The sequence below is a fragment of the Cydia fagiglandana genome, chromosome 26 (assembly GCF_963556715.1).
Source record: "Cydia fagiglandana chromosome 26, ilCydFagi1.1, whole genome shotgun sequence".
NCBI lineage: Eukaryota > Metazoa > Arthropoda > Insecta > Lepidoptera > Tortricidae > Cydia > Cydia fagiglandana.
The window spans coordinates 3681614-3706014 of record NC_085957.1 but is presented as its reverse complement, the minus strand read 5'-3'; the positions used below and the strand labels follow the sequence as shown (position 1 = coordinate 3706014).

At 41.0% G+C, this 24401-nt stretch overlaps 1 protein-coding gene across 1 annotated transcript in view; it reads left to right on the top strand.

Moving 5' to 3' along the window:
• LOC134677579 (uncharacterized) overlaps nt 1-21541 on the top strand; it is a 37228-nt gene extending 15687 nt beyond the window's left edge. The window contains exons 12-26 of the mRNA XM_063536057.1: nt 307-461; nt 2842-2935; nt 5238-5344; nt 5914-6054; nt 6282-6385; nt 7171-7396; nt 7833-7921; nt 9487-9584; nt 13104-13233; nt 15742-15928; nt 16552-16678; nt 17225-17382; nt 18248-18334; nt 19907-20018; nt 21405-21541. Of these exons, the coding sequence (XP_063392127.1) occupies nt 307-461; nt 2842-2935; nt 5238-5344; nt 5914-6054; nt 6282-6385; nt 7171-7396; nt 7833-7921; nt 9487-9584; nt 13104-13233; nt 15742-15928; nt 16552-16678; nt 17225-17382; nt 18248-18334; nt 19907-20018; nt 21405-21530 (1941 nt within the window). The 3' untranslated portion in view covers nt 21531-21541. The remainder of the gene's footprint in view (nt 1-306; nt 462-2841; nt 2936-5237; nt 5345-5913; nt 6055-6281; nt 6386-7170; nt 7397-7832; nt 7922-9486; nt 9585-13103; nt 13234-15741; nt 15929-16551; nt 16679-17224; nt 17383-18247; nt 18335-19906; nt 20019-21404) is intronic.
• The last annotated feature ends 2860 nt before the right edge of the window (nt 21542-24401 follow it).

The following is a 24401-nucleotide window of genomic DNA, read 5'->3' as shown; positions in this document are numbered from 1 at the left end:
GACAGGCCGGATCATACCTCATTCATCTTCCTGTGTCCAACGATTCATGTGAAAGTCACGTAAAAACGTCAGAACAAGTTTCAAACGTTAGTCCTATTTTAAGAGAATATGTGACGTTCCACGGCAAAAGGTACCTTACGGGGGCTGGCGCTTACGTCGCATAGCGCCGCAATAATATTGGAGCGGCGTTAATAATAGCGTAAGCGCCAACCGCCATAAGGTACTTTTACCCGTGGGACGTCACATATGCAAAAATGTATATTTCATAGGTGTCACTTTAAATTAGTTGTATTATTTGTTGGACAGTGGTTCGGCGGGCTGGTGTCCCCTCGCTGGTGGAGCGCGCAGTGGCTGATGGAAGCCCTCACATCTGTGCTCGGCCAGAAGGCCCCACCCTTCGAAGGCGGCGCTGAACGGCAGCAAGATAGCCTGCTGCTGGATCATGTTCTGCCTGCCTTAAGGTCAGTTCAAGAGCTGGAATGGTACTCGCCGTCAGTGTAACTGGCAACTACCATCGCTAGGAACACAACAGTTCAGGGTGACTAAAATTTCCCAAGGTCCCAAGAAAAACGGGAATTTATCAGCACAGTTTACAGAACTGTTTAATCCTTTGAACGTCACGCCTAAAGCCCCCTCCAGACTATGCGCGTGAATCGCGGGCGAAGCCGCGAACGCGAGTGTGGAGTCGATTTTGCTGTCTGCGAAAATCGACGCCACACTTGCGTTCGCGGCTTCGCGCCGCGATTCGCGCACGAGTGTGGAGGGGGCTTAACTTGAGCAGCGCGTCATCGTGAACCTCGTCGGAATGCCCCATGAATCTAGTATTTAACTGGATCAGACATGAGGGGTGGGGGGACTGACAAAACGGGATAGTCTTATGTATCTTTCAGTAGGAGTAGCAGCGAAAGCGCTATTATTGTTTGTCCTTGTCGCAGTCTCACATATTTTTTATTCCCCACCGTAAATTTAGTATGCATTATGGTGGCCAACAAATAAATTCGACCAACTATAGTGTCGCATTTCGTCAATGATAACTATAGATAGGTTATACTATAAAGAGCACAAAAATACTTCCATATTTTTCTCTATACACCGTGTTTTTATTGAATTCCGTTAACTTCAGGGTATGGTTAAGTACGTTTAAGAGAACTAAATGGCATAGTTATATTATATCTCAAAAAAAAATTTTTTTTTTGCTTTTTTTAGAAAAAAAAATATGTTTAAAAACTAATTAAATGTAGCATATAGCGTTGTTGTAACATGGGCACTACATTTAACTCAACTAAACAATTCAAATCTGTGACATATCAATGTCATTTCGTACATCTATCGACCGAGATTGTACTTAAGTTTAGTAGCAAATGTATGAACTCATTCTAAATACTAATCAATATGTAAACCGGCCCTAAGGCAAGTGTACACACTTGTAGAGGCCTTAGAGGAAAAAAATAAATTATTGATTATCTCCGAAATGGAGTTAATTAGAATATCGGTGTCTTTGAGAAAGTTACTTGATTTAAGCTCAGAAATGCACCCTTGAAATTAACGGAAAAAAAAAACGGTGTACATACGAAGAAATTTGTTATTTTTGATTAATTTTCCCATTCCATTCATATTTGTCGTCCTCGTTGTGAAACATGAGCTTGTCTCTTCCTCTTTCGGTGAGCGGGAGGTCGTTAGCACGCGCACATTGCTTGCTTGCCCGGCCGAGACTAAAGGGTAAAGGTATCTTGTACAATTTGTCACAAGGTGAGCGCTTCAATTTTGGAAGGTCTTTGACATAGGTATCTTGAGTTATAATAAATCATTGCATTGCGTATGTTTTGTCCCTCACGGAGACACGCGTATACCACTTCTATTTGATGCCCGAAGGTTGATGCTGGGCTGTAGCTGCACGCGTCTATTTACGTCCTCGGCTCGACAGTCAAAGGGTTAAAATGTATAAATTAAAACCAAAAATATTACTTTTAATTCGCGAAAAGATAACGTGCTAGTCAATCAGTGCTAACCCGTTATACTTACTTGTGTATTTTTTACATGCAATTAATGTTCCCACCCTCCCACCGCAAAAGTAAATATAACAAACCATCACCAAAAGAACAATACTCGACGCGTGTTTCGCCTTTCTACGAGGCATCCTTAGGAGATGTTGACGGTCTGACGCCCGGCAACGGCGGCAACGGAACGGAATGACCTGTCTAGTACTCTTTATGGTTATAAATCATTTATTTACATACAATATAAATACAGTGGTACAACTAAACGAAATTAATAACTACCTAGCTTAAATCTAAAATAGGCCCCTGAGGCATTGTACCAAGTACTCTTTATTATACTGTGCTAGAATGGTTGGCCATATTTATACCTTGACTACTCCCCCCCACTGTGCAAGTGTGAATGAGATGGAATTACGAATCGATTTCGTTATTACGAATTTGTTCGTTTCGCAGATTAGCAAAGTAATATTTTTGTTTTTAATTAATATGGATTTCCGCAAAGTAACGCCTGATTCTATTCACTATTCCACCGTCCCCATTCTACCATTGGACTTTTAGACGCACGGCCGGTTTCCATCCTTACTTGGTAGATATTCCACCAATTCGCACGAAGCGCTTTGCTTCTACTTTCCTTATGCGCACTGCCAAGGAATGGAATTCCTTGCCGGCGTCTATATTTCCGTGTTCTTATAACCCGGCAACCTTCAAATCAAGAGTGAACAGGCACCTTCTGGGCGAGCTCGCTCCATCGTAGGCCACGTCTACGCCTCGGCTAGTCTGTGGCCATGAGTAAGCCCATTCATAAAAAAAAAAGCTATTTTAAAATGTATAGTTTTGTTTTCAGGTTGGACTCGAGCACGTCGGTGCGCGCGGTAGCGTCTCCGCGACTCGAACGTGCAGACATAGAGTCTGCTGCTGATGAACTATCTTTGCATAAGGTTAGTTGTCAGCTTCAGTAGTTTCGCAAAGTGGGTCCCACCATAGAGAAATATAGTAAGACAAGAGTGCTCACTCCATACATCAGTTTTTGTACCAATAATATTAGTATTTTCATAGTCGACATCTAGCATCAAATAGCTAAATTATCAGTACCGCTACTCGATACTACATGTCTCTCAAGTGGCGACCGAAAAATTGTATTGAACAACAATTTACAACTAATATTAGAAGCAGAAGGAGTTGAAAATAGATTTCCGGTTAATCCGTTTATAATATTAGCTGAAAATTGTTGAGCATTATACTTTTCGATCGCCGCTACATCTATTGTCAAGTAGCAGTACTGATAATTCCGCTACTCGATGCTAGATGTCGACAATGAAAATACTCATATTTTTGGTACAAAAACTGATGTATGGAGTGAGCACCCTTGTCTTACTATATTTCTCTTAGGTCCCACATTCTCCTCACTAAAGGATGAGTCACGCTAGATGGGGCGGGGCCGGGCCGGAGCTCCCGGCGCTTCGTTATCTATGGAAAGCACCACGTGAGCACCAATCACTCGTCATACAAAATGACATGTCGGACGCCTCGGCCCGGGCACGGCCCGGTCTAGCGTGAGTCATCTGTCATTTACTCTTACTCCTCGTTCACTTCCCCCAAAAATCAAAAACCCCATTAAAAGGTTGTAAAGTAAACCTTTCGGGGATCTCGGAAACGGCTCTAACGATTTCGATGAAATGGGGGTGTTCGGGGGCGATAAATCGATTCATCTTATTTTTGGGAAAACGCGCATTTATGAGTTTTATATGTTTTCCAAGCGAAGCTCGCCCTCCGATATTTATTTAGAGTAGCTGTCACGTAAAATGACTGTAGGTACACATTTTTTTTGATGTTTAGCATAATTAATTTATTAAGAAATGTAATATTTTAGTTAAGGCAATAAAAAGTACAGAAGACTCACTCTCTAACATAACGCGTCTGTCACGATCAGCACAGATATGGCCGCTAGGTGGCGATAGCGCCACGCGCGGCTTATGGCAAACCCCAAAATTGGGGCGAACGGATGTACTTTTAGCTACCTGTAGCAAAGCGACGAAATCGCAGAGTGAGCCACGCCTGGTTAAGGCAATAAAATTACGGAAAAAGAAAAACTATTTCCATTCTTTTGGAAGTGAAAACTTCTTTAGCGGCGCTGTGCACTTTTTGTGATGGGGAAAAAATGTTAAACTCGTAACAGGTGTCACGTGACCGTAAGACGTAAGATGTTACAATGAGTTTTTCTTTATTGATTTAAATGCCATCTAGTGAGCTTCCTAACTGGTACTAATATAACTCGAGTACTAACAGTGATGTGCCTACGGGTTTCAATAAGTAATGCGATGAAATAACGCTAGATGGCGTTAACCTCAATTATACATAGTACTGCAGACATTTTGCGCTATGCCATTGAGTTTTCACTTCTGCGGTTTCACTCCCGGAGTGCAACCAGTTGTTTTTTTTTAATTGAGCCCAAGCAAGAAGAGACCTTTCAAATACAAATAACTTTATTTTGTTCAATTACACAAACGGGTCTACCGCGATATAATTTCATTGTTTTTACCTTTAATTCCGACGTTTCAGCTGAGTTGCACCAGCTATGGTCACGGAAAGACTGACGTCCCAACAAATGTCAACGGAGATATTAATAAAACAACACTAAACTACCCGAAATTAGTTTATAAAAATGTTCGGGGTAGACAAAGAAATTGCAGCTACCCGTTAAAGTTTAATGTTTATTGTCCACGGCACGACTAACTTTTTATAAACTAATTTCGGGTAGTTTAGTGTTGTTTTATTAATATCTCCGTTGACATTTGTTGGGACGTCAGTCTTTCCGTGACCACAGCTGGTGCAACTCAGCTGAAACGTTGGAATTAAAGGTAAAAACAATGAAATTATATCGCGGTAGACCCGTTTGTGTAATTGAATATGTGTACAAAACGCGAGAGTTTAAAGTGTTATAACTTTATTTTGCATGAAATATGGTACATAAGATGGTCAGACAATATTAGGTAACACATATTTCACCAGCATCTGGCATGCAAAAAACTAAAACTACAACTAAAACTAATAAACTAATTATAATTTCGTTTAGTTGTACCACTGTATATATATTGTATGTAAATAAATGATAAAAAAACTAAAACTAAGTTTAAACAGTCATAATAGCCAAGGCCTAATATTATGTCACCCATTTGATGGATCTTTATAGGATCTAAGTTGTAAACATTTGCCTGGACGTTTAATATGTGAGTGTTCCAGGGAGCGGCTATAGTGAGCATGGCGATCGAGGCGGCGGGCGAGGCGGCGGGCCGCGCGGCGCTGGCGCGGCTGCTGCGGGACCATCGCAGCGCCAGCGCCGATGCCAGGTCAGTCTCATTTTCATTTTTGGATTAAGTACTTAGTAATATGACATCGATATTATCAACAGCAACATCCAAACTGTGCGGCGTATCCTGACAGAGGAGTTCTTTAAATGAGCATGGCTTATTGGAATTTCATTGTGCTGTGTTTTTTCTTTATTTCTTTTGAATCTTCTTTCTTCTTCTTCTTCCGGTCCCATTTCTAATTGGGGTCGGCTCCTCTTTAGTAATACGAATTCAAAATTAGTTACTCTGCCTTTGGCATTGAAATGAACGTGTAGTGCAATAGTGTTAACCACCAATTGTTTTTGTTAATCGGTATTTAGTTAAAAACATAGATAGCAGTTATTTTAAACACAAATTCCATTTCACAAATCGGATAGAAATATAAAATCCCTAAAAGTAGGTGAGTAGTTGTCTGTGACCAGCGTGACATCAGTATACCTATACGTATATTCCATATTAGTAAAATTTTGACAGTTCTAAAAAAGAAACTATTATGATTTGACTAGTATGAGAATACCCTATTATGCTATGCCTTTGTACACTAATATTTGCTTAAATTGGACTAACAGAGACCTGTGGCGCGCGCTGCAGCGGCCCGGCGCGGGCGGGGCTCCGCCGCACGCGTGGGACGGCTGGTGCGAGAAGGCCGGCTACCCGCTATTGGCCGCTGTTAACACGGCCACAGGCGATGTACTACTCAAACAGGAACGGTGAGTAGGGGTCTCTTATAGAGTCCATAGACTAATGCAACTACCAGAGACCTGTGGCGCGCTGCAGCGGCCCGGCGCTAATTAGACTAAGTACCAGAGACCTGTGAGAGAGAAGAAATAACACAAAAGTGGCAAAAAAGGTCACAATATATACCTAAAATGGCAAAAAATAAAAGAAATCCTCAGATACAGTATATTGGAAGCTAAAAACCGATAATCTGTTGCAGTTTCGTGATGACAGCGGACCCCCCGGACCCCGAGCCGCCCATGATCAACTCCCTTCTGACCCTGGACCTGCGGGCCGACCTTGAAGAACTCTTCTATGAACCGGGTGAATAAACTTAGCTTTTTGTAGCATTCCAAAATTGTATCATTACCTGAAAGAGATTTATTCTTGATTTATTTATTTATTCTTTGTTCAAAACACGAAATATAAGTTTACAGCTGCAGGATGCCAAGACACTTATATTGTTAATACAGTTAAGTCAGTATCATAAAATTCATAAACTTTGAAATACATTGTGTGGTAATGTGGTTACAGACGAATTTCCTTGAGCGAACACGTCAATCACATGGTAGCTAAATTTTTTCCATGGGCGTTAACACATGAATCCCTTACTACGTTCGGAATCCTATTTTAGAATCCCTCGCTACACTCGGGATTCAATTATAGAATCCTTCGTACATTGATGTACGCCCTCGCCGTAAATATGTAATTATGCTCCCTTGTGACAAAATCTACTATCAAAGACATATGTAACTTCGTACAAGATGAATAAAGTCTAAGGAAAAAACGTGCCTCGGAAATCAAGAAAAAGTCATTCTCGGATAGATACCGCACACCACCTTTAGCCTATCCTCGGCTAGATGGCGTGACGACACCGTTTCATATTTAACAATTTTAACACATTGATATCAGTGAATGAACATGGATGATTTAAAAATAATGAAATCATTTATCCATATATATACATTTCTTAATAATTTTATACGTTTTCATTTTGAGTTTTAGTCGTGTGTCGATAGATGGCAGTAAATGTACTGTGACTACAAAATTTACAATGACAGGACCCCTCTATACTATCTATTCTTTTTGCTACTATTGTGATCTTCCAGAGAACTTCACGGACACGATTGAAGACGACAACGCGACCAGCAGCACCCCCGCCCCCACCCCTCCCCCCACCACGCGGCGCCCCGCGCCCCGCACCCCCAAGCCCCCTCCTAACCCCAAGTGGGTCATCCCGGTCACCTTCTCCGTGGGACCTCTGGAGCCGGCCTTCGAGAATGACACGAGGATCGCAAAGAATATCACTGATAGTGTGCTACAGAATGGGACTTGGTAAGTTTCTGGGATATTTTAACTGGGTACAGTCAGCTGCAGAGAGATATAGAAATTTTTGCAGGGGGTATCACCTCACCCAGGGTAAAAACGGAACCCTATTACTAAGACTCCGCTCTCCATTATCTGTCCGTCTGTCCGTCCGTGTATCTGCTACCAGGCTGTATATAACTCATGAACCGTGATAGCTAGACAGTTGAAATTTTCACAGATAATAATAATATATTTCTGTTGCCGCTATGTCAACAAATACTAAAAATAAAATAAATGTTTAAGTGGGGCTCTCATACAACAAACGTGATTTTTGCCGTTTTGTGCGTAATGGATTTACTTTATGGTAATGGTACGGATACGGAACCCTTCGTGCGCGAGTCCGACTCGCACTTGGCCCGTTTTTATAAAAGTTTCCACGTAAAGTGTAGTCCATTTTTTATAGGTACGACGTGGGCAACGAAACTAAAACAACTCACGGCTCGCGCTGGGCGGAGAACGTCACACACTTAATATGGATGAACGATACTGAAAGTAAGTCAACAGCTATCTACTTACGACATCTATCGGATCACGACAAAAACGCTTACGATTCAAAAAAATACACATACAGTTGATAACACTAACACTTCAACTTAGCCAAGAAATTTTATACAGGGTGGCCAACTTAGAGGTATACAACTTTTTTTTGCCGCCATTTTATTTTGGCGGTAAATATGACAGTTATTGCATGAAAATTAGTTTGTGTAGATACGGCAAATTTATTATGGAGCGTTTTACGACGGAACAACGTGTTTTAATCATTAAAACGCAATAGAAACATTAAAAATAACGTTTCCCGGTCGATTAATTTCGAGAAACGGTGACATTGACTGGCCCCTAAGATCGCCTGATTTAACAGCTCCTGACTTTTTTCTGTGGGGCTATCTAAAGGGACGTGTCTATGCTAAAAGGCCAACGAACCTTCAGCAATTAAAACAAAATATTCGAAACACTGTCGCTGAGATAACGCCAGAAATGTGTGAAAAAGTGATGAAAAACGCGATGAAAAGGGTTCGCATCTGCCATGCTGCTAGAGGTGGACATTTGTCTGACATTATTTTCCATGTGTAATTGCTGACCCTACATATTATATTTAACAAGGAATACTTAATATTTTTTATATTTTATAGAATAAAATTTCAAAAATAAAGTGTATACCTCTTATTTGGCCACCCTGTATTAATGTATCTTATATCTATGCCGGCTGTACACACTCGTCGAAGGACCCCGAGTCAGACCGAGAACGAGTGTGTACAATGTACAATGTACACTGGACATACTGCTCCCTTCTCGTCTCGCTCTTCTCCGATTGGATCAGAGCGATGCCGAGAGTCTGAATCAGGTATAGTTTGTAGGTTTCTAATAGAGCCCGACGGCTAATCCTATTGTTAAGTAAAACCGCACGTGCAACATGCCACAACCGCCTGCATAAAAAATCGTTCGTTCACTTTACCCAGGTAATTGAATTATAACTATTTATAACGCCTATGGAAATTGCAATAAGAATCAAAATGAACTAATGGATAAATATTTTGTTACGATGTGTGTGGTCCGTTCAACTCGCCGGTACTCGGAACTTCGGTTACTGAGTGCCGGCGAGTCGAGCGCTACAGAACCAGTCTAAAATGTGTCTTCGAGATGCGTAACAAAGGCGCGTTATCGGAGAGCGCACCAACACTGGTTTTTTGAGCGTTGGACTAGCCCGCGCTCAGGTGCCAAATAGAATAATTAAGACCTTTTTTTGCAGGTAAGTAGCACGTGCGGTTTTACTTAGAGTTAGACCGTGAAAAGTCTGCAGCAATTTTGATAGCCCACGCAGTGCAAGTGTCATTTTAACCGTCAAACTTCTATGAAATTATGACGTATTAATAACGCTTACATTGCGTGGGCTATCAAATCCGCTGCAGAATTTTCTTGGTGTGACTCTAAGAATAGACAATATAGGATTAGTCGTCGGGCTCTATTAGAAACCTACAAACTATATCCCATTCCCATTGTAATAATTGTTTATTTGCGGAGTATGGTTTTTATAGAGCCTGTATACTTTTTCGTTTCAGTGTTGGTACCAGACTTGGGCAAGCACAAGTGGGTGCGATATAATGTGGGAGCGAGAGGGCTGTACCGAGTCGCGCCACAGAATCCTTCCGCTGGAGAGGTAAGAAGAAGGTTAATTAAATTTTAAACGGTCATTAGCGTGGCGTGGGTCAGTGTTAAGGAAAAAAAATAACAAAAATATAGTAAAGTAAGTAAGTGTGATAGTACCTACCATAGAAAACCGCGGTCTGTGGATAGTACGGAACCAAGTGTGTTCAAGCGTCAGTTTCAGTTTGTCCGGTTTTTCATTTCGTTTTCTTTTATACCATCTTTTATATCGTCGCCTAGCACCCATAGTATTACCTACAAGCTTTTTGCTTAGTTTAGGGCTAGGTTGATCTGTGTAAGTTGTCCCCTAAGGCAGGGGTGCGAAACTCCTGAGATTGGTCAAACTCGGCTCCGCTCGGCTCAGCATTGCTCCGAGCAATTATTAGGGTTGGCACCACTTGACTTCCTTCTGCGTGCACGACCACAGATAAGATAATCACTTGAATTTTGACAACCCTAAATAGCCGAAAGGGATAGTGCCATATACAGGGTGATTCATGAGACGTGAGCAGGACTAATCCTGCACACTCAGTAACTGATAATTGATCGATCACCGTCATATTTAGGTGAAACAACCACACTTTTTCCTATTTTTTAACTTTTTGGCGAGGGCAAATTTAATTCTCTACAATCATGGTCACCCTACAAGACCTAATTAATAAACATAAAATCTCTTTAACCGTAATGACAGCATTTTGATTACGAAGAAAATAAACTGTCAAACTTGAGTGAGATACGAGTTTTTAAAAGTAACCAGACCGTGATGACATTCAATTTGACACAAAATATCGGCAGTTTAGTATTCTAATTGTAGGGTGACCAAGCATGTCGTAAATAAATTAATAACTTTTTTTTTTCAACACGACTAGAAAATTAACGTTAACCTCACTAATACTGATACGAAACAGTTGCTTATAATTTACGAAATGTGCAGTGTTAGTCCTGCTCGCGTCTCCTGAATCAGCCTGTATATTATAAAGGGATAGCATGATTCGACCCTGAACCGCTGTCAAACTTCGGTTTTGTAGGAAGTTTCCTTTCTGTACGGTAGTACTATTATTTATTCTGTGCCTAAGGCCCTAATATTTATATTTGAAGTGAAAACTTCTTTAGCGGCGCTGTGTACATTTTGTGATGGGGAAAAAATGTTAAACTCGCCACAGGTCACGCGACCGACAGATTCGACAGATTGAAAATTCGTAAGACGGACACGTGACCTGATCGAAAAACTGTTACAATGTCATTGAGTTTTCACTTCTGCCGGCACTCCCGGAGTGCAACCCGTTGTTTTTTATTTACAAGCTTTTATTTAGTTTCACCTGACCGTTGTCTGTCTGTGTGTAATCAAATCTTGCAAGTTAAATTTGATCCACTTCTCAGTTTCCGATTGAGCTGAAATTTTGCATACATACGTAAGGGTGACAATGCAATATTGTGGTGTCATCGAGCCGATCTGATGATGGAGACAGGAGGTGGCCATAGTAACTCTGTGATGAAACAACGCAGTTTGTGTTAGGGGTTTTTAGAATTGTCTCGATGAGTATTAGTTGTCGTAAGAAAAGTACACTGAGAGAAAAGTACAACAAAAATACACTTAGAATTACATAAATAAACTTAATCCGGGGACAAGGAGACTTAACTAATAGCAACAAATCTAGACACGCGGCAGCGTGTCAAGCCAAGTTCAAGCAAAGGAACTGGCTAGCCAGCGCCGAGTGTAATATTACACGAACCACTTGGTGCCACTTTTGACCCTTCTATAACTCAAAACATCTTTGACGTAAACACATAAAACTACGTGTGTTTAATTATATCCATAAGGATATCTAGAAGCCCAAATTTCATGAAGCTAGCTCAAACGGTTATAAAGGTATGAAGGTCAAAAAGTCGTAAATTTTAAGACTGACTTATGACTTATAGTACCTAAACCTAACCTACTTCCAGATGACCTAGAAGGATGAAATTTGGAATCCAGCTTGGTTATTGTGTGTAACCGTAGGAAAAAATCTAAAAATAAAATAAAGTTAAAAAATAGGGGGGGTCCCCATACAAAAAAACCACTTTTTATTGGGACTGACATATAAGTACCTAAACCTAACCTACTTCCAGATGACCTAGAAGGATGAAATTTGGAATCCAGCTCGGTTATTGCGTGTAACCGTAGGAAAAAATCTAAAAATAAAATAAAGTTTAAAAATAGGGGGGGTCCCCATACAAAAAAAACATTTTTATTGGGACTGATATAAGTACCTAAACCTAACCTACTTCCAGATGACCTAGAAGGATGAAAATTGGAATCCAGCTCGGTTATTGTGTGTAAGCGTAGGAAAAAATCTAAAAATAAAAAAAAGTTAAAAAATAGGCGGGGTCCCCATACAAAAAAATATTTTTTTATTGTAGCGTTGGAACCGTTACAAGCAGATATTTGAAACTACCCCAATATATGTATTATTATATTTGCTATATTAAAATAAAGTTTAGTCAAAAAATAAGTGGTGTCCCCATACAAAAAACTTTTAATACGCTCTAAACAACCGGCCAACGGTGTGTCGTCGGCGGCGCGCGGTACCACATAATTATACAAAGAACAGAAGTAAAAACCATACAGCGGAAACACAAGAAAAAACATTAAATCTCAATACCTGCCTAAGTTTTCTTTACAAAAAGTATTGATATCCCACCAAAAACATAAATGTAAAAAAGGAGAGCCAAGTTCAATACAAAAATTATGCTTGGCTGTGGGGCTCGCCGCAAAAAGAATGGAGATCTAAATGAGTGCCACTGCCAAGTTCTATGCAAAATCCAAATATGTATTTATAGGAACAAAATAACATTATAAACAAGTATTAAACTCTATTTCCTTGCTTCATTGGATACCTATAACAATTGCTGTTATTTAAAAAAAATGTGAGATCTTAAAGTAGGTTAGATTTGGCTTGGCCAGGTTTTATCAGAATTACAATATATATAAAATGATTGATATAATGAAAACTGGCCAAGTCAAATCTAACCTACTTTAAGATCTCACATTTTTTTAAATAACAGCAATTGTTATAGGTATCCAATAAAGCAAGGAAATAGAGTTTAATACTTGTTTATAATGTTATTTTGTTCCTATAAATACATATTTGGATTTTGCATAGAACTTGGCAGTGGCACTCATTTAGATCTCCATTCTTTTTGCGGCGAGCCCCACAGCCAAGCATAATTTTTGTATTGAACTTGGCTCTCCTTTTTTACATTTATGTTTTTGGTGGGATTGACTTTTGCAATTTCTATTAGTTCTTGCAATTTCTATTATCTGTTTGTTGAAATTATATTTGGGACTACTAAGCTGTTTGTAGAAATAAATAAACTTTACAGAAATAGTGAAACGTCCATAATTATTACTAAAACTTCATTTTTCCCCCAGTACAGAACTGTTTTTTAATTCCTGGTGATGATTTTTCTCTCAGTGTACAGTCAGCGATAAAAGCTTGTATTAAAAATGAAATTTGTGCCAAAAACTTATTATACATTGCAGACGGCGGAGGCGGCGGCCGCCCGGGCGGCGGCGCTGTACCTGGGCGGCGCGCCGGCGGAGCGCGCGCTGCTGCTGGACGACGCCTTCGTGCTGAGCCGCGCGCGCCGCCTGCCCGCCTCGCGCGCCGTCGCCGCCGCAGGTAGCCACACCCGGCAGCCCGGAGGCCTTTATCTTCCTAGTCGACTCCTCATGTCTGAGGGTCGTGACCGCCATAAGTCGCTCTGTGCTGTAGTGCTCTCCGTCCTGGCCGATTCATTGCCTTCCTTAAGGAACCCTGGAACCCCTCGCGTGTAACTTCTTGAATGGCGTTGAACCAGCGGGTATCTCTCCCTGTTTTCGATGACCTTCAACAGGCCCAACAAGCAACAGCCCAAGGTACTGGTCCCACCGCGAGCTAGTAAGCTATGAGCTATCGGCTATAAACACGAACAAAAGATAAGCACTCCCGTGTAAATAAAAGAAACACGGCGATATTTATAGTTACTCGCCCAGCGGTGAGCTATAAATATCGCCGTGTCTTATCTTTTGTTCGTGTTTATAGCCGATAGCTCATAGCTTACTAGCTCGCGGTGGGACCAGTGCCCAAAAAAGCCAAGCAAACAGGCATAAGAGGCCTTTATAAGGAACATAGTTTGGAATAAGTGAAAAAAGGCTAACAAAGAGAGTGTATAAGGGCCAGTTGCACCAACCACATTTGACAGACTGATCAACGTCAGCCGGCGACCCCCGGCGATTTTCTATGAAACTTTCCATACATAAAAATAAAGCGAACTCTTTAACGATACGAACAGTTTGGTGCAACCGACCATAAGAGAGAAGTGGAAGTGGGATTTGAAAGGGGTAGACCTCGGCGGAGTTTCTCTGATCGGGAAATCCTGAAGAAAGGCCAGGTCAAGAGCACCCTAAACCGACGAGCGTGTATGAAAGTGCAGAAGGAAGCAAAGAGGTATGTCAGGATCGTAGCAAGTGGAAATCCGTGGTCTCTGCCTACCGCTCCGGGAAATGGGCGTGATTATATGTATGTATGTGTATGTAGGTAACATTTTTTTCTAACTTTTTAAAGCAAGATTACGAAATCAAAAATAAAGTTTTTAGAGTACCTATCTAGAAGGATATCTCAGCAGAATGTGTAGAAGTAAAATGTTTGCCACGCGTGCTGTCGCAACTGCGGATAAAAAAATACAAAAGCGTTCCTAGATTTTCGTTTACTTTTGAAACATTTTATAAGAACCATCACCACCACCAGACTAACACTGAACTAATTTAATAATATATAGAAAACTTGGGCCATTGTTCAAATATTTAAATTTTCAGTAGATAGGTATTTTCTAAATTTATATTTTATGTGTATTTGTATTTATTTATTTGCTGATTTAAAAAGTACCTACACTTTCTTCTGAGACTAAACTAATATAGGTCTAAATTTCGTTCTTCATGTAGGAGCATAGGCCTAAGGAGGATAGGGCTATCAACCAGATAACATTTCTAAGCGCTTTCATATTAGGTACCTAATTTTATTAATCAATCAATTAATCAATGATTTATTGTACAGATTTCTATACGGATAAATATTAATGTTCTGACACAAAGTAATGGCTCTCTAACCTGGCCCCAATTTCACATCGGTGACAGGTGCGACGAATTGTAAAATCACTGTTGCTGACGTCACAGGCATCCATGGGCTACGATTACCACTTACCATCGGGCGGGCCGTTTTCCTGTTTGCCACCACAATTGTCATAAACTTAGCAAGAGAAATATCTGTTTTTTTCTGATATCATAAAGTTTTTTTTAATAATACAATGATGGTGGCAAACAGGAATACGGCCCGCCCGATGGTATGCGGTAACCGTAGCCCATGGATGCCTGTGACGTCAGCAACAGTGATTTTACAATTCGTCGCACCTGTCACGTTGGTGAAACAGGGGCCTGGTAGTTACGTATTTTTATTAACATTCAAGTATTAAGTGCTGATATTATTTTCCATGTTTTCGGAAAGGTGTTACAGGTAAAAAAGGCACCTCACATCACTATGTGTTCCAGAATGTGTCTTATGCCGCAAGCAATAAGCACTAAATTTGCTCACTTGTGGCTTTCTCACTGTAACCTTTTTTGCACATTTAGGCACTTTATATTGTGATATATTTAGTAACAAAATCTTCTTCTTCCTCGCGTTATCCCGGCATTTTGTCACGGCTCATGGGAGCCTGGGGTCCGCTTGACAACTTATCCCATGATTTGACGTAGGCACTAGTTTTTACGAAAGCGACTGCCATCTGACCTTCCAACCCAGAGGGGAAACTAGGCCTTATTGGGATTAGTCCGGTTTCCTCACGAAGTTTTCCTTCACCGAAAAGCAACTGGTAAATATCAAATGATATTTCGTATATAAGTTCCGAAAAACACATTGGACGAGCCGGGATTTGAACCCGCGACCTCCGGATTGAAAGTCGCACGCTCTTACCACTAGGCCACAAGCGCTTCTTATTTATTTCGTAACGAAATACTATTTGTAAAACATAGCAAGATTACGAAGGCAAGAACTACAAAAGTTTGTCGCTGTACTTTGGTTATCGGTTTACTTTTATTTCTTTGTGTTGATTGATTTTGACTTGTAGTTTTTTACATATTTCCGTATTTCTCGCAGCCCGTCTAAATAAGGAGACCCACTGGGCCCCGTGGCGCGTGGTCCTCAACCACCTGTCCTGGTGGAAAGAGCTGCTTCGCCTGACTTCGTCCGGCCCGCCTCTAGCCAAGCTGCTGGTCACCCTGCACCCGGATACTGTGACCATATACACCAGTCAGGAGATGGAGACGTTGAATGAAGACCAATTGTAAGTGTTGCGATTTTTATCAAGCGTTGTTGGATTTTAGACTTTAAGCCTTGGTCGTAACATCGAATTTAGAGTGCAGGCATATTCAAGCGCTTTTTTAACACGCGTTGAAAAAGCTATCGTGCGAATGGGGGGCTTATAAATTAGCGAACAGACCGTACACGCTGAACAAAGACTAATTTTGAAAGTCAGTTTAATTTACTAGTTAAGACGAATGTGGACGTCTACGCGATATTGCCTTTTCATACAAACATACACCCAAGGTGAATAGTATGGAAACAACGTTATTTTCTTTAATGTCTCATGTATCTATCTTTGTTGTATATTTGTATCCTAATATTTGCATCGGGCAACCCCAAAATATTAAACATTCCCGCTACATATCAAAATATCCTAAATTATACAAGCCCCTATTGTCAATAAGGCGTTAGAGTACGTGTTCAGATATACATCTCGACCGCTCCCAAATATCTGATTCTGATAGCGACTGTACCTAAGTACCATAACAATATTTGTTTGTGTCATTCATGTCAGATTTTTTAGTCAGAGTTTTTTTTAGAGAGAGTTTATGTTCAGATTAAAGAAGACCTAGACCTTGTATTAAAACTCTCTCTTTCTGACAGATGGCTGAGCGGCGCGCTGCTCACAGCCGGCGTCGAGTGGGAGAACGAGAAGGTGACCAAACAGGCGGTACGCCTGTTCGACTCCTGGCGCAACGCCAACAAGACCATCCCGGAGATATACCAGGAGGTGAGCACATGCTTCTCGTCTACAGAGGTAGACGATAAACAAAGAAAGAAGAAAGAAAGTGGTCAAGTTTTCGACTTAGACCACCAAGTGTGCTGTGTGGTGGTCTAAGTCGAAAACTTGACCACTTTGACGCATCTTTCCATTAATAAAAAAAAACCGGGCAAGTGCAAGTCGGATTCGCGCACGAGGGGTTCCGTACCATAATGCAAAAATAGACAAAATAAAAATCACCCATCCAAGTACTGACCCCTCCCCACGTTGCTTAACTTTGGTCAAAAATCACGTTTGTTGTATGGGAGCCCCATTTAAATCTTTATTTTATTCTGTTTTTAGTATTTGTTGTTATAGCGGCAACAGAAATACATCATCTGTGAAAATTTCAACTGTCTAGCTATCACGGTTCGTAAGATACAGCCTGGTGACAGACGGACGGACGGACGGACGGACAGCGAAGTCTTAGTAATAGGGTCCCGTTTTACCCTTTGGGTACGGAACCCTAAAAATCGAACGGAACGAACGGGATTAATCAATAAATATCATCTACAGGCGGCCTTCACAGCGGGAGTACGCACATACGGCCTTGTCGGCTGGCAGACCTGCTGGAAAGCACTAACAGCATCCTACGCGGCCCCGCGTCCTTTATATAGCCACCGCGCGCTGCTAGCTGCGCTTGCTTCGCCGAAGGATGACTGGCTGTTCTACAGGTAAGACACGCGGTATTGTAGGTTAGCAGATAGGTTAGAAGGCTCTAACGCATCCTACGCGGCCCTGCGTCCTTTATATAGCCACCGAGCTCTGCTAGCTGCGCTTGCTTCGCCGAAGGATGACTGGGTGTTCTACAGGTAGGACACGGTCTTGTAGGTTAGCAGATACGTTAGAATACTCTAACGCATCCTACGCGGTCCCGCGTCCTTTATATAGCCACCGGGCGCTGCTAGCTGCGCTTGCTTCGCCGAAGGATGACTGGCTTTTCTACAGGTAGGACACACGGCCTAGTAGGTTAGCAGATACGTTAGAATACTTTAACGCATCCTAACGTGGCCCCGCGTCCTTTATATAGCCACCGGGCGCTGCTAGCTGCGCTTGCTTCGCCGAAGGATGACTGGCTTTTCTACAGGTAGGACACGGTCTTGTAGGTTAGCAGATAAACTAGAAGGCTAGAGCCTTCTGGCGTATCTGCTAACCTAGTTGCAAATGACTATTTTTGTCAATTTAAAGATATTAACTCACATTTATAGACGGGTCTATAGTAAATTAATTTTATTAGGTACCTTTATTTACCGACATTTCGACACAGGTTTCACTGGTCCAGGCGGCGTAGCACGGCGGCGTTTTTATCCCTTGTCACCATACCTGTCACGTTCTAACAAGTATGAAAGTGCGAAAGGGACGCGCATAGTGATAGTCGATAAAAATGGAACCGTGCTGCGCCCGCTGGTCGCGGCTAACTGATGTCCCAGCAAATGTCAAAACAGAGATTTGTGTAACTACCCGTCTGGTGTAACGTGAAAGTTTAAATATTATAATTTAAAGATAGATGTCGCTAGCTAAACCAACTTTTCTTTGCAGGTTTGCATTCACCGCGCTATCAACAGAGGCTCAGCGGGGTCGCGAGTGGAAGCAATGGATCACAGCGCTCTGCGCAGCCTCTTGCAGGTAAAACTTTATAGTTGTCTTACAAGCAAAATGGTTGAAAAAAAAAAAACAATAATAAAAAGGAAACCGTCCTTTGTGCTCTGTATATCCTCTGTCCTATACGCTATAATTAAGGGGGAGACCTATGTTCAGCAGTGGACGTCTTATGGCTGAGATGATGATGATATACCCTATAATTATTAAGCTCTGCAAGATTAGCAGTTGATTTTGACGCTTAGTATTATGCTATTAACATTTTTATCGTGCTATAAATATTTCGGTCTCTGTATTATCCTTAGAGCAATTACCAAAGATTATTTGAAATATGGAGGCGGATGGTCAAAGTAAATTATGTAGCCCCATTAAATTTACTGCCATCTTTAGACAGAAGGTTAAAACTTACAGAAAGTCATTTGACTTTGATCCTTATTCTTTCATTGATATGTGTTAAATTTGATAAATATCAAAAAGTTACGCCATCTACTCGAGACTAGACCAAAGGTACTTACGGCAATAGTTATTTGTACAACAAGAGATCAAAGTTTGATATTTCTTCGAGTGCTTATTTTGAGTCCCGTGCAAGCGAAAGATTCTATAATAGATGCGCACGACGACGACGAGCGTAGCGAGTGAATCTAATTTAGAATCTTGAGCGTAGTAAGGGATTCAAAAGCGCACGAGATGTAAATAACTTTGATCTCGTGTAGTACACAAAATTTTTCACCCTAAGCAGTGAGAACATACCTAGAGGGACAGAGATAATAGAACCCAAGTATATCGAACTTGTATTAGACCCCGCATGTTGAAATGACATTTGACTATAAAGGTCACTTGCATGACATTTTGTCTCACTTAGTGAGCAAAATGCGATTTTGCTCACTCCTTTTGTCTCACTAAGTGAGCAAAATGCGATTTTGCTCACTGAGTGAGACAAAATGACTCTGTGAGCAAAATCGCATTTTGCTCACTGTTTTTAAGAAGCAAAGTACCATTGTTCGAGCTGCTGAGGTGAAAATTTAATTTTCTCAAAAATGGACGGCAAAGTCGGCTTTGACGTCTAAAAAATAGGTCGCAAAGCGCGTAGTTTATGGTCAGTCAAAAAGTTAAAAACATTGCAGTCTCGATTTTGGGACTGCAATGTTGCATACAAATTCCATTATTTGTCGAGTTCCAAACTTTTTAAAAATTGAAATGACCATATCAAATGAAGGCACAGGCCCATTAAACAGCCAAACAGATGATTAGTACCGCGACTATTTAGATGTCTCAAATAGGTTGGCGTATTTTTGGCAGAAAAATACACTTCTATTTTATAATTAAAAAAAATAAAATGGCGGCAAGGGCTTTTTTCTGTCAAAATATATATGTAAGAACGTTGCTTTTGTAAAATATTTCTATGATATTTATATTTCTTGCACCATTTTTGAGAAAAGCACTATATAAGACTCGGCTGGAAGGCTACTTGCTGGCTTCGGATTCAATTAAACGGACTCCCAAGGTCGTCCGTTTAAAACGAATCCTCAGCCTGCAAGTAGCTACTTCCGAGCCTCGACAATAATGTACTATTCTGATTGTCGTGATCGTTGTCGCCAGATGGCGCGGCGCGGCGAGCGCGTGGCGGGTGCTCCGCGCCGCGCCCGCGCCGCCGCCGCCCGCGCTGCTGGCCGCCGCGCGCTGCCTGCACCAGCCGCACGACTACTACCGGGTAACTGCTCCAGTGTTGCCAACTCGGATTTTGAAAAAATGCTAGATTAAGGTCTAGATTATGCCAAAATTATGCCAAAGTTTTTTGAAATATGCTAAAAAAAAAGCTAAAATGTCAACTTGAAATTAGATACTTAAAACACATACATTTTTCAAATTTTCCGCCTTTTTCTACTGACAAGATCTGCTTGACCAACTTTATATAGTCCGTCGACGTCCATCCGTCCACAAAAGTCAAAATTAATATGAAAATATGAACCACATAAGGCGATGGCGCATATTGTTGCTGCCAAGTTGGTGCAAACTTGGCTTAGACTAAATTATGCTAAAAAATATCCAAATGCTAAATGGAAAATTTTGGTGCCAAAGCAAGTGAAAATATGCCAGATCTGGCATCAATTATGCCAAGTTGGCAACACTGAACTGCTCACTAATGTACACAGATTACATACCTACTAAACAAAGCTGTTTCCACAGGGATTGGCAGAGTAGGTATATGCACTTAGTTTCTAACCTGATATGATATGATGATGATGATAACTCGTCTGCTCGTCTCCTTCTTTTTTTAATATTGTTGTGTCCCACCCCTGGGCAAAGGCCTCTTACACCACTCATCACGGTTTCGTGCAAGCTCCCGCCAAAAGCGTCGCTGCAAAAAGAAGATTGAACTGAAATTTTGCATGCATGTATAAATCGGATGACAATGCAATATTATAGTACCATCGAGCTGATCTGATGATGGAGACAGGAGGCCATAGGAACTGTGATGAAACAACGTAACCTAATAGGCTACATTCCTACTAGTCAAATCAGCTTCTTTTTTAGAACTGTCAAAACGATTTGCTAATATGGAATTTATATGAAAACAAATGTAGTGACGTCACGGTAAACTCCTACTTTTTATATTTCAATCCGATTTATTAAATACAAATTGTGTTTAAAAATAGCTGCAATCTATGTTTTTCTAATAATTATCTGATGCTTTATTTCGTGCACGGTGTGAAATAATTTATTTTAAGTACTTACTGGAAACATCCCTATTGTGTTAGGAGTTTTTAGAATTGACTCGATGAGTATTAGTTGTCTGTCGTAAGAAAATTACAGTCAGCGATAAAAACTTGTACCAAAAATTAAATTTTTACCAAAAACTTTAAGTTCTGTCTCTGCCCCGGCTAGTCTGCGGTGTCCATTCAGTACTCAGTATAGTGTAGTATTTAGTACTTCTTTTAATATAAAGTAATGGCGTTCTACATGACATTTAAGCTCTCCAAGGGGCCTCTACTTGTTGGATCTGTGTCCCCACGCAAGCCTGTCAAAAAACCGGGATTATAGGCCCGTGATATCCAAGGAGATACAAATAATAATAACACAAATTTGTCCATTTCAGTTTAAAGAGCTATTCGGCGAGTTGAGGGGAGCGGTGGGCGCGTTGGACACCATCGCGCTGAACGCGGCGTGGGTAGCGCAGGCCGACACGGATCTCCAGCGGTACTTCACCGCTGTCAAACCGTAGGTCACCACTGTCACCGTCTTCGAACCATGTGGAAAATACTCTGTACTATTAGCCTCTAGCCGCCCAGAGACCTATTAACAGGTCTCCTGTTCCATTCTAATTTGAACTTTGTATTGACAAAATCAAGATTTCATTTTGCTTGGCAAGGTTTGACGCATGGGCGGCTAGAGGCTAGGGATGCACCGGATATCCGGTTACTATCCGGTATCTGGCCTATCCGGCCATTATTTTACTATCCAGCTGGATACCGGACAGTGTCCTACTATCCGGCCGGATACCAAATAGTGACATTGCTTGATTTCGGAGTAAACAAATTGGATTTAAGAAACAGACACGGTCGTAATAGTACTTGTTTATTATTTTAAAACAATTTAATAATTCCATTGACTTGCACGCGCACTCATTTTGAACCTAGAAATGAGTCCGCGCGAACGTTTACTAGGAAACAGGTCAAACCTGCAGAATGCGCACCCGAAATACCGAAATGTAGGTATAGTTTCGCTGGCCGAATATTTGGCGGCCGCATACCGGATATCCGGCCGATGGCCAGGCCGAATATCCGGTATCCGGCCAAACAACGAACCGCTGCATCTCTACTCTATACACCTCTGAGATGATACTTGCGTAGGAAACTAGGCGGTAATAGTTATTTACGATACACGTGCGAAAAAGAGAAAATTCGAAACGAGTTGCGAATTACCTATTCGCACGTATATCGAGTAACGTTTTACAGTACATTATGGTCCTTTAAACTTGTATTTGTTTGCTATAATTTTGTAAGAACAAGTTATCACAGAATGTATTGTATTATTAAATGTCTTATTACTTATAGTATAAACAAGAAACTCTTTCTACGTAGATTTTCGGACACTGACCCGAATGTTGCTATCTCTATTGCACGCGCATAATTATATTGCTGTCCCGCCCATGACGCCGGTTGTCAATGTCGATGTGTGAGCTTGACAGCATGCATGAACTATAGGGGGCAGCATAGGAGCCGTCAGATTTTTGGCGCGAGGCGGAAATGTGTCGTTTATGCTTCCGATGTAGCCCATAAGCACAGAAGAAATAATAGTACTACCGTACAGAAAGGACACTTCCTACAAAATCATGCTACCCCTTTCTAATATAGGGCACTATCCCTTTGGGCAATTTAGGGTTGTCAAAATTCAAGTGATTATCTTATCTGTGGTCGTGCACGCAAAAGGAAGTCAAGTGGTCCCAACTCTAATAATTGCTCGGAGCAATGCTGAGCCGAACGAAGCCGAGTTCGACCGAAGTCAGGAGTGTCTCCCCACTGCCATAAGATGACAGAACCTACTATGCACAAGGAAACGTACCGACGAGAACGGTAGATGGTAGCACTTGCTTTGGCAATGTACATGTGCACATATGTTTCCGATTTAGGCCACACGATGGCAGACCCTCCGACGCGCACAGACCCTATACTTATGCGCGTGCAATAGAGATAGCAGCATTCGGGTCAATGTACGAAAGTCTACGTGGAAAAGCGTCTCTTTAGGGCCCCTCATTCTATTCCGTTCCATTTGTATGATTCCTGCCTATTTTGCTCAGTATTTCAATTATGTTATAATTTATAATCAACTTATTTTTTTAAGGTATTTATTAGTACCTAATCTAAAATTGTAACCTGTAGTGTAGATAATTATTTTAGTGAAAATTTAATGTTTTTTTCCTTAGTTTAGGTATTTAAACAATCCAAGTAGGTACAAAGTGTAAAAATATGGGTATAGACAACTTACTCAAAAATATGTCCATAGTTCTTAATTCGCTGATATAAGCAGGCGTGGCTCACTCTGCGATTTCGTCGCTTTGCTACAGGTAGCTAAAAGTACATCCGTTCGACCCCAATTTTGGGGTTTGCCATAAGCCGCGCGTGGCGCTGTCGCCACCTAGCGGCCATATCTGTGCTGATCGTGACAGACGCGTTTTGTTAGAGAGTGAGTCTTCTGTACCTAGTACTATTATTTATTCTGTGACATAAGAGCTATGGGACATATTTTTGAGTATGATTTGGCCCATATTTCTATACTTGACTGTACTTCAACTGAAATATAATATGTTGACATTTTGAACCTTAACACTTTGAAATAAGCTGCAAAATATCAACATTTTTGACGGACACACGCCATCAAATATATCAGAGCGGCTAATGTGCTCATAAATATCTGAACACGCGAACATCCTACTGACAAAATTATAGCATATTAATTATAGTCTGACAAAAAAGAATAGAAATTAAAAAGTGGCAATACTGTAGTGTCGTCCCTTTCAAATCAAATGATATATAGTTGGTCAAGCAATTCTTGTCAGTAGAAAAAGGCGCGAATATCAAATTTTATGTGGGACGATAACCCTCCGCGCCTACATTTTTTAAATTTGCCGCCTTTTTCTACTGACAAGATTTGCTTGACCATCTATAAGAAAACGGGGCGACACTACAGTGTTGCCACTTTTTAATGTCTACTCTTTTTTTGTCAGACTGTAGATATCTTTGAGCACCTAGGCCGCTCCGATATATCTTATGACGAGTGTATACAAAATGCTTTCTCTAGTCAACTCAAATGAAATCAACTTATATTTTATGTCTACTGTCATTTCGTTTGTCATTCGCTCAATCCCAAGATGCGTAGTCTATTTTATCGCCCTCGATATAAAGCATTCTCTCTCGCTCTAACATAAGACACAGAAAGAGGTAAAACGATAAAATAGACTATAACCGGTCAAACAAGTTTGTTAGTAGAAAAAGGCGCGAAATTCAATTATTCTATCCTCCTTAGGCCCAAGGTCCTACCTATAGTACTTCTTCAGTTCGTTGAAATTTAAACCATATTCAATTGGAACAGAGTT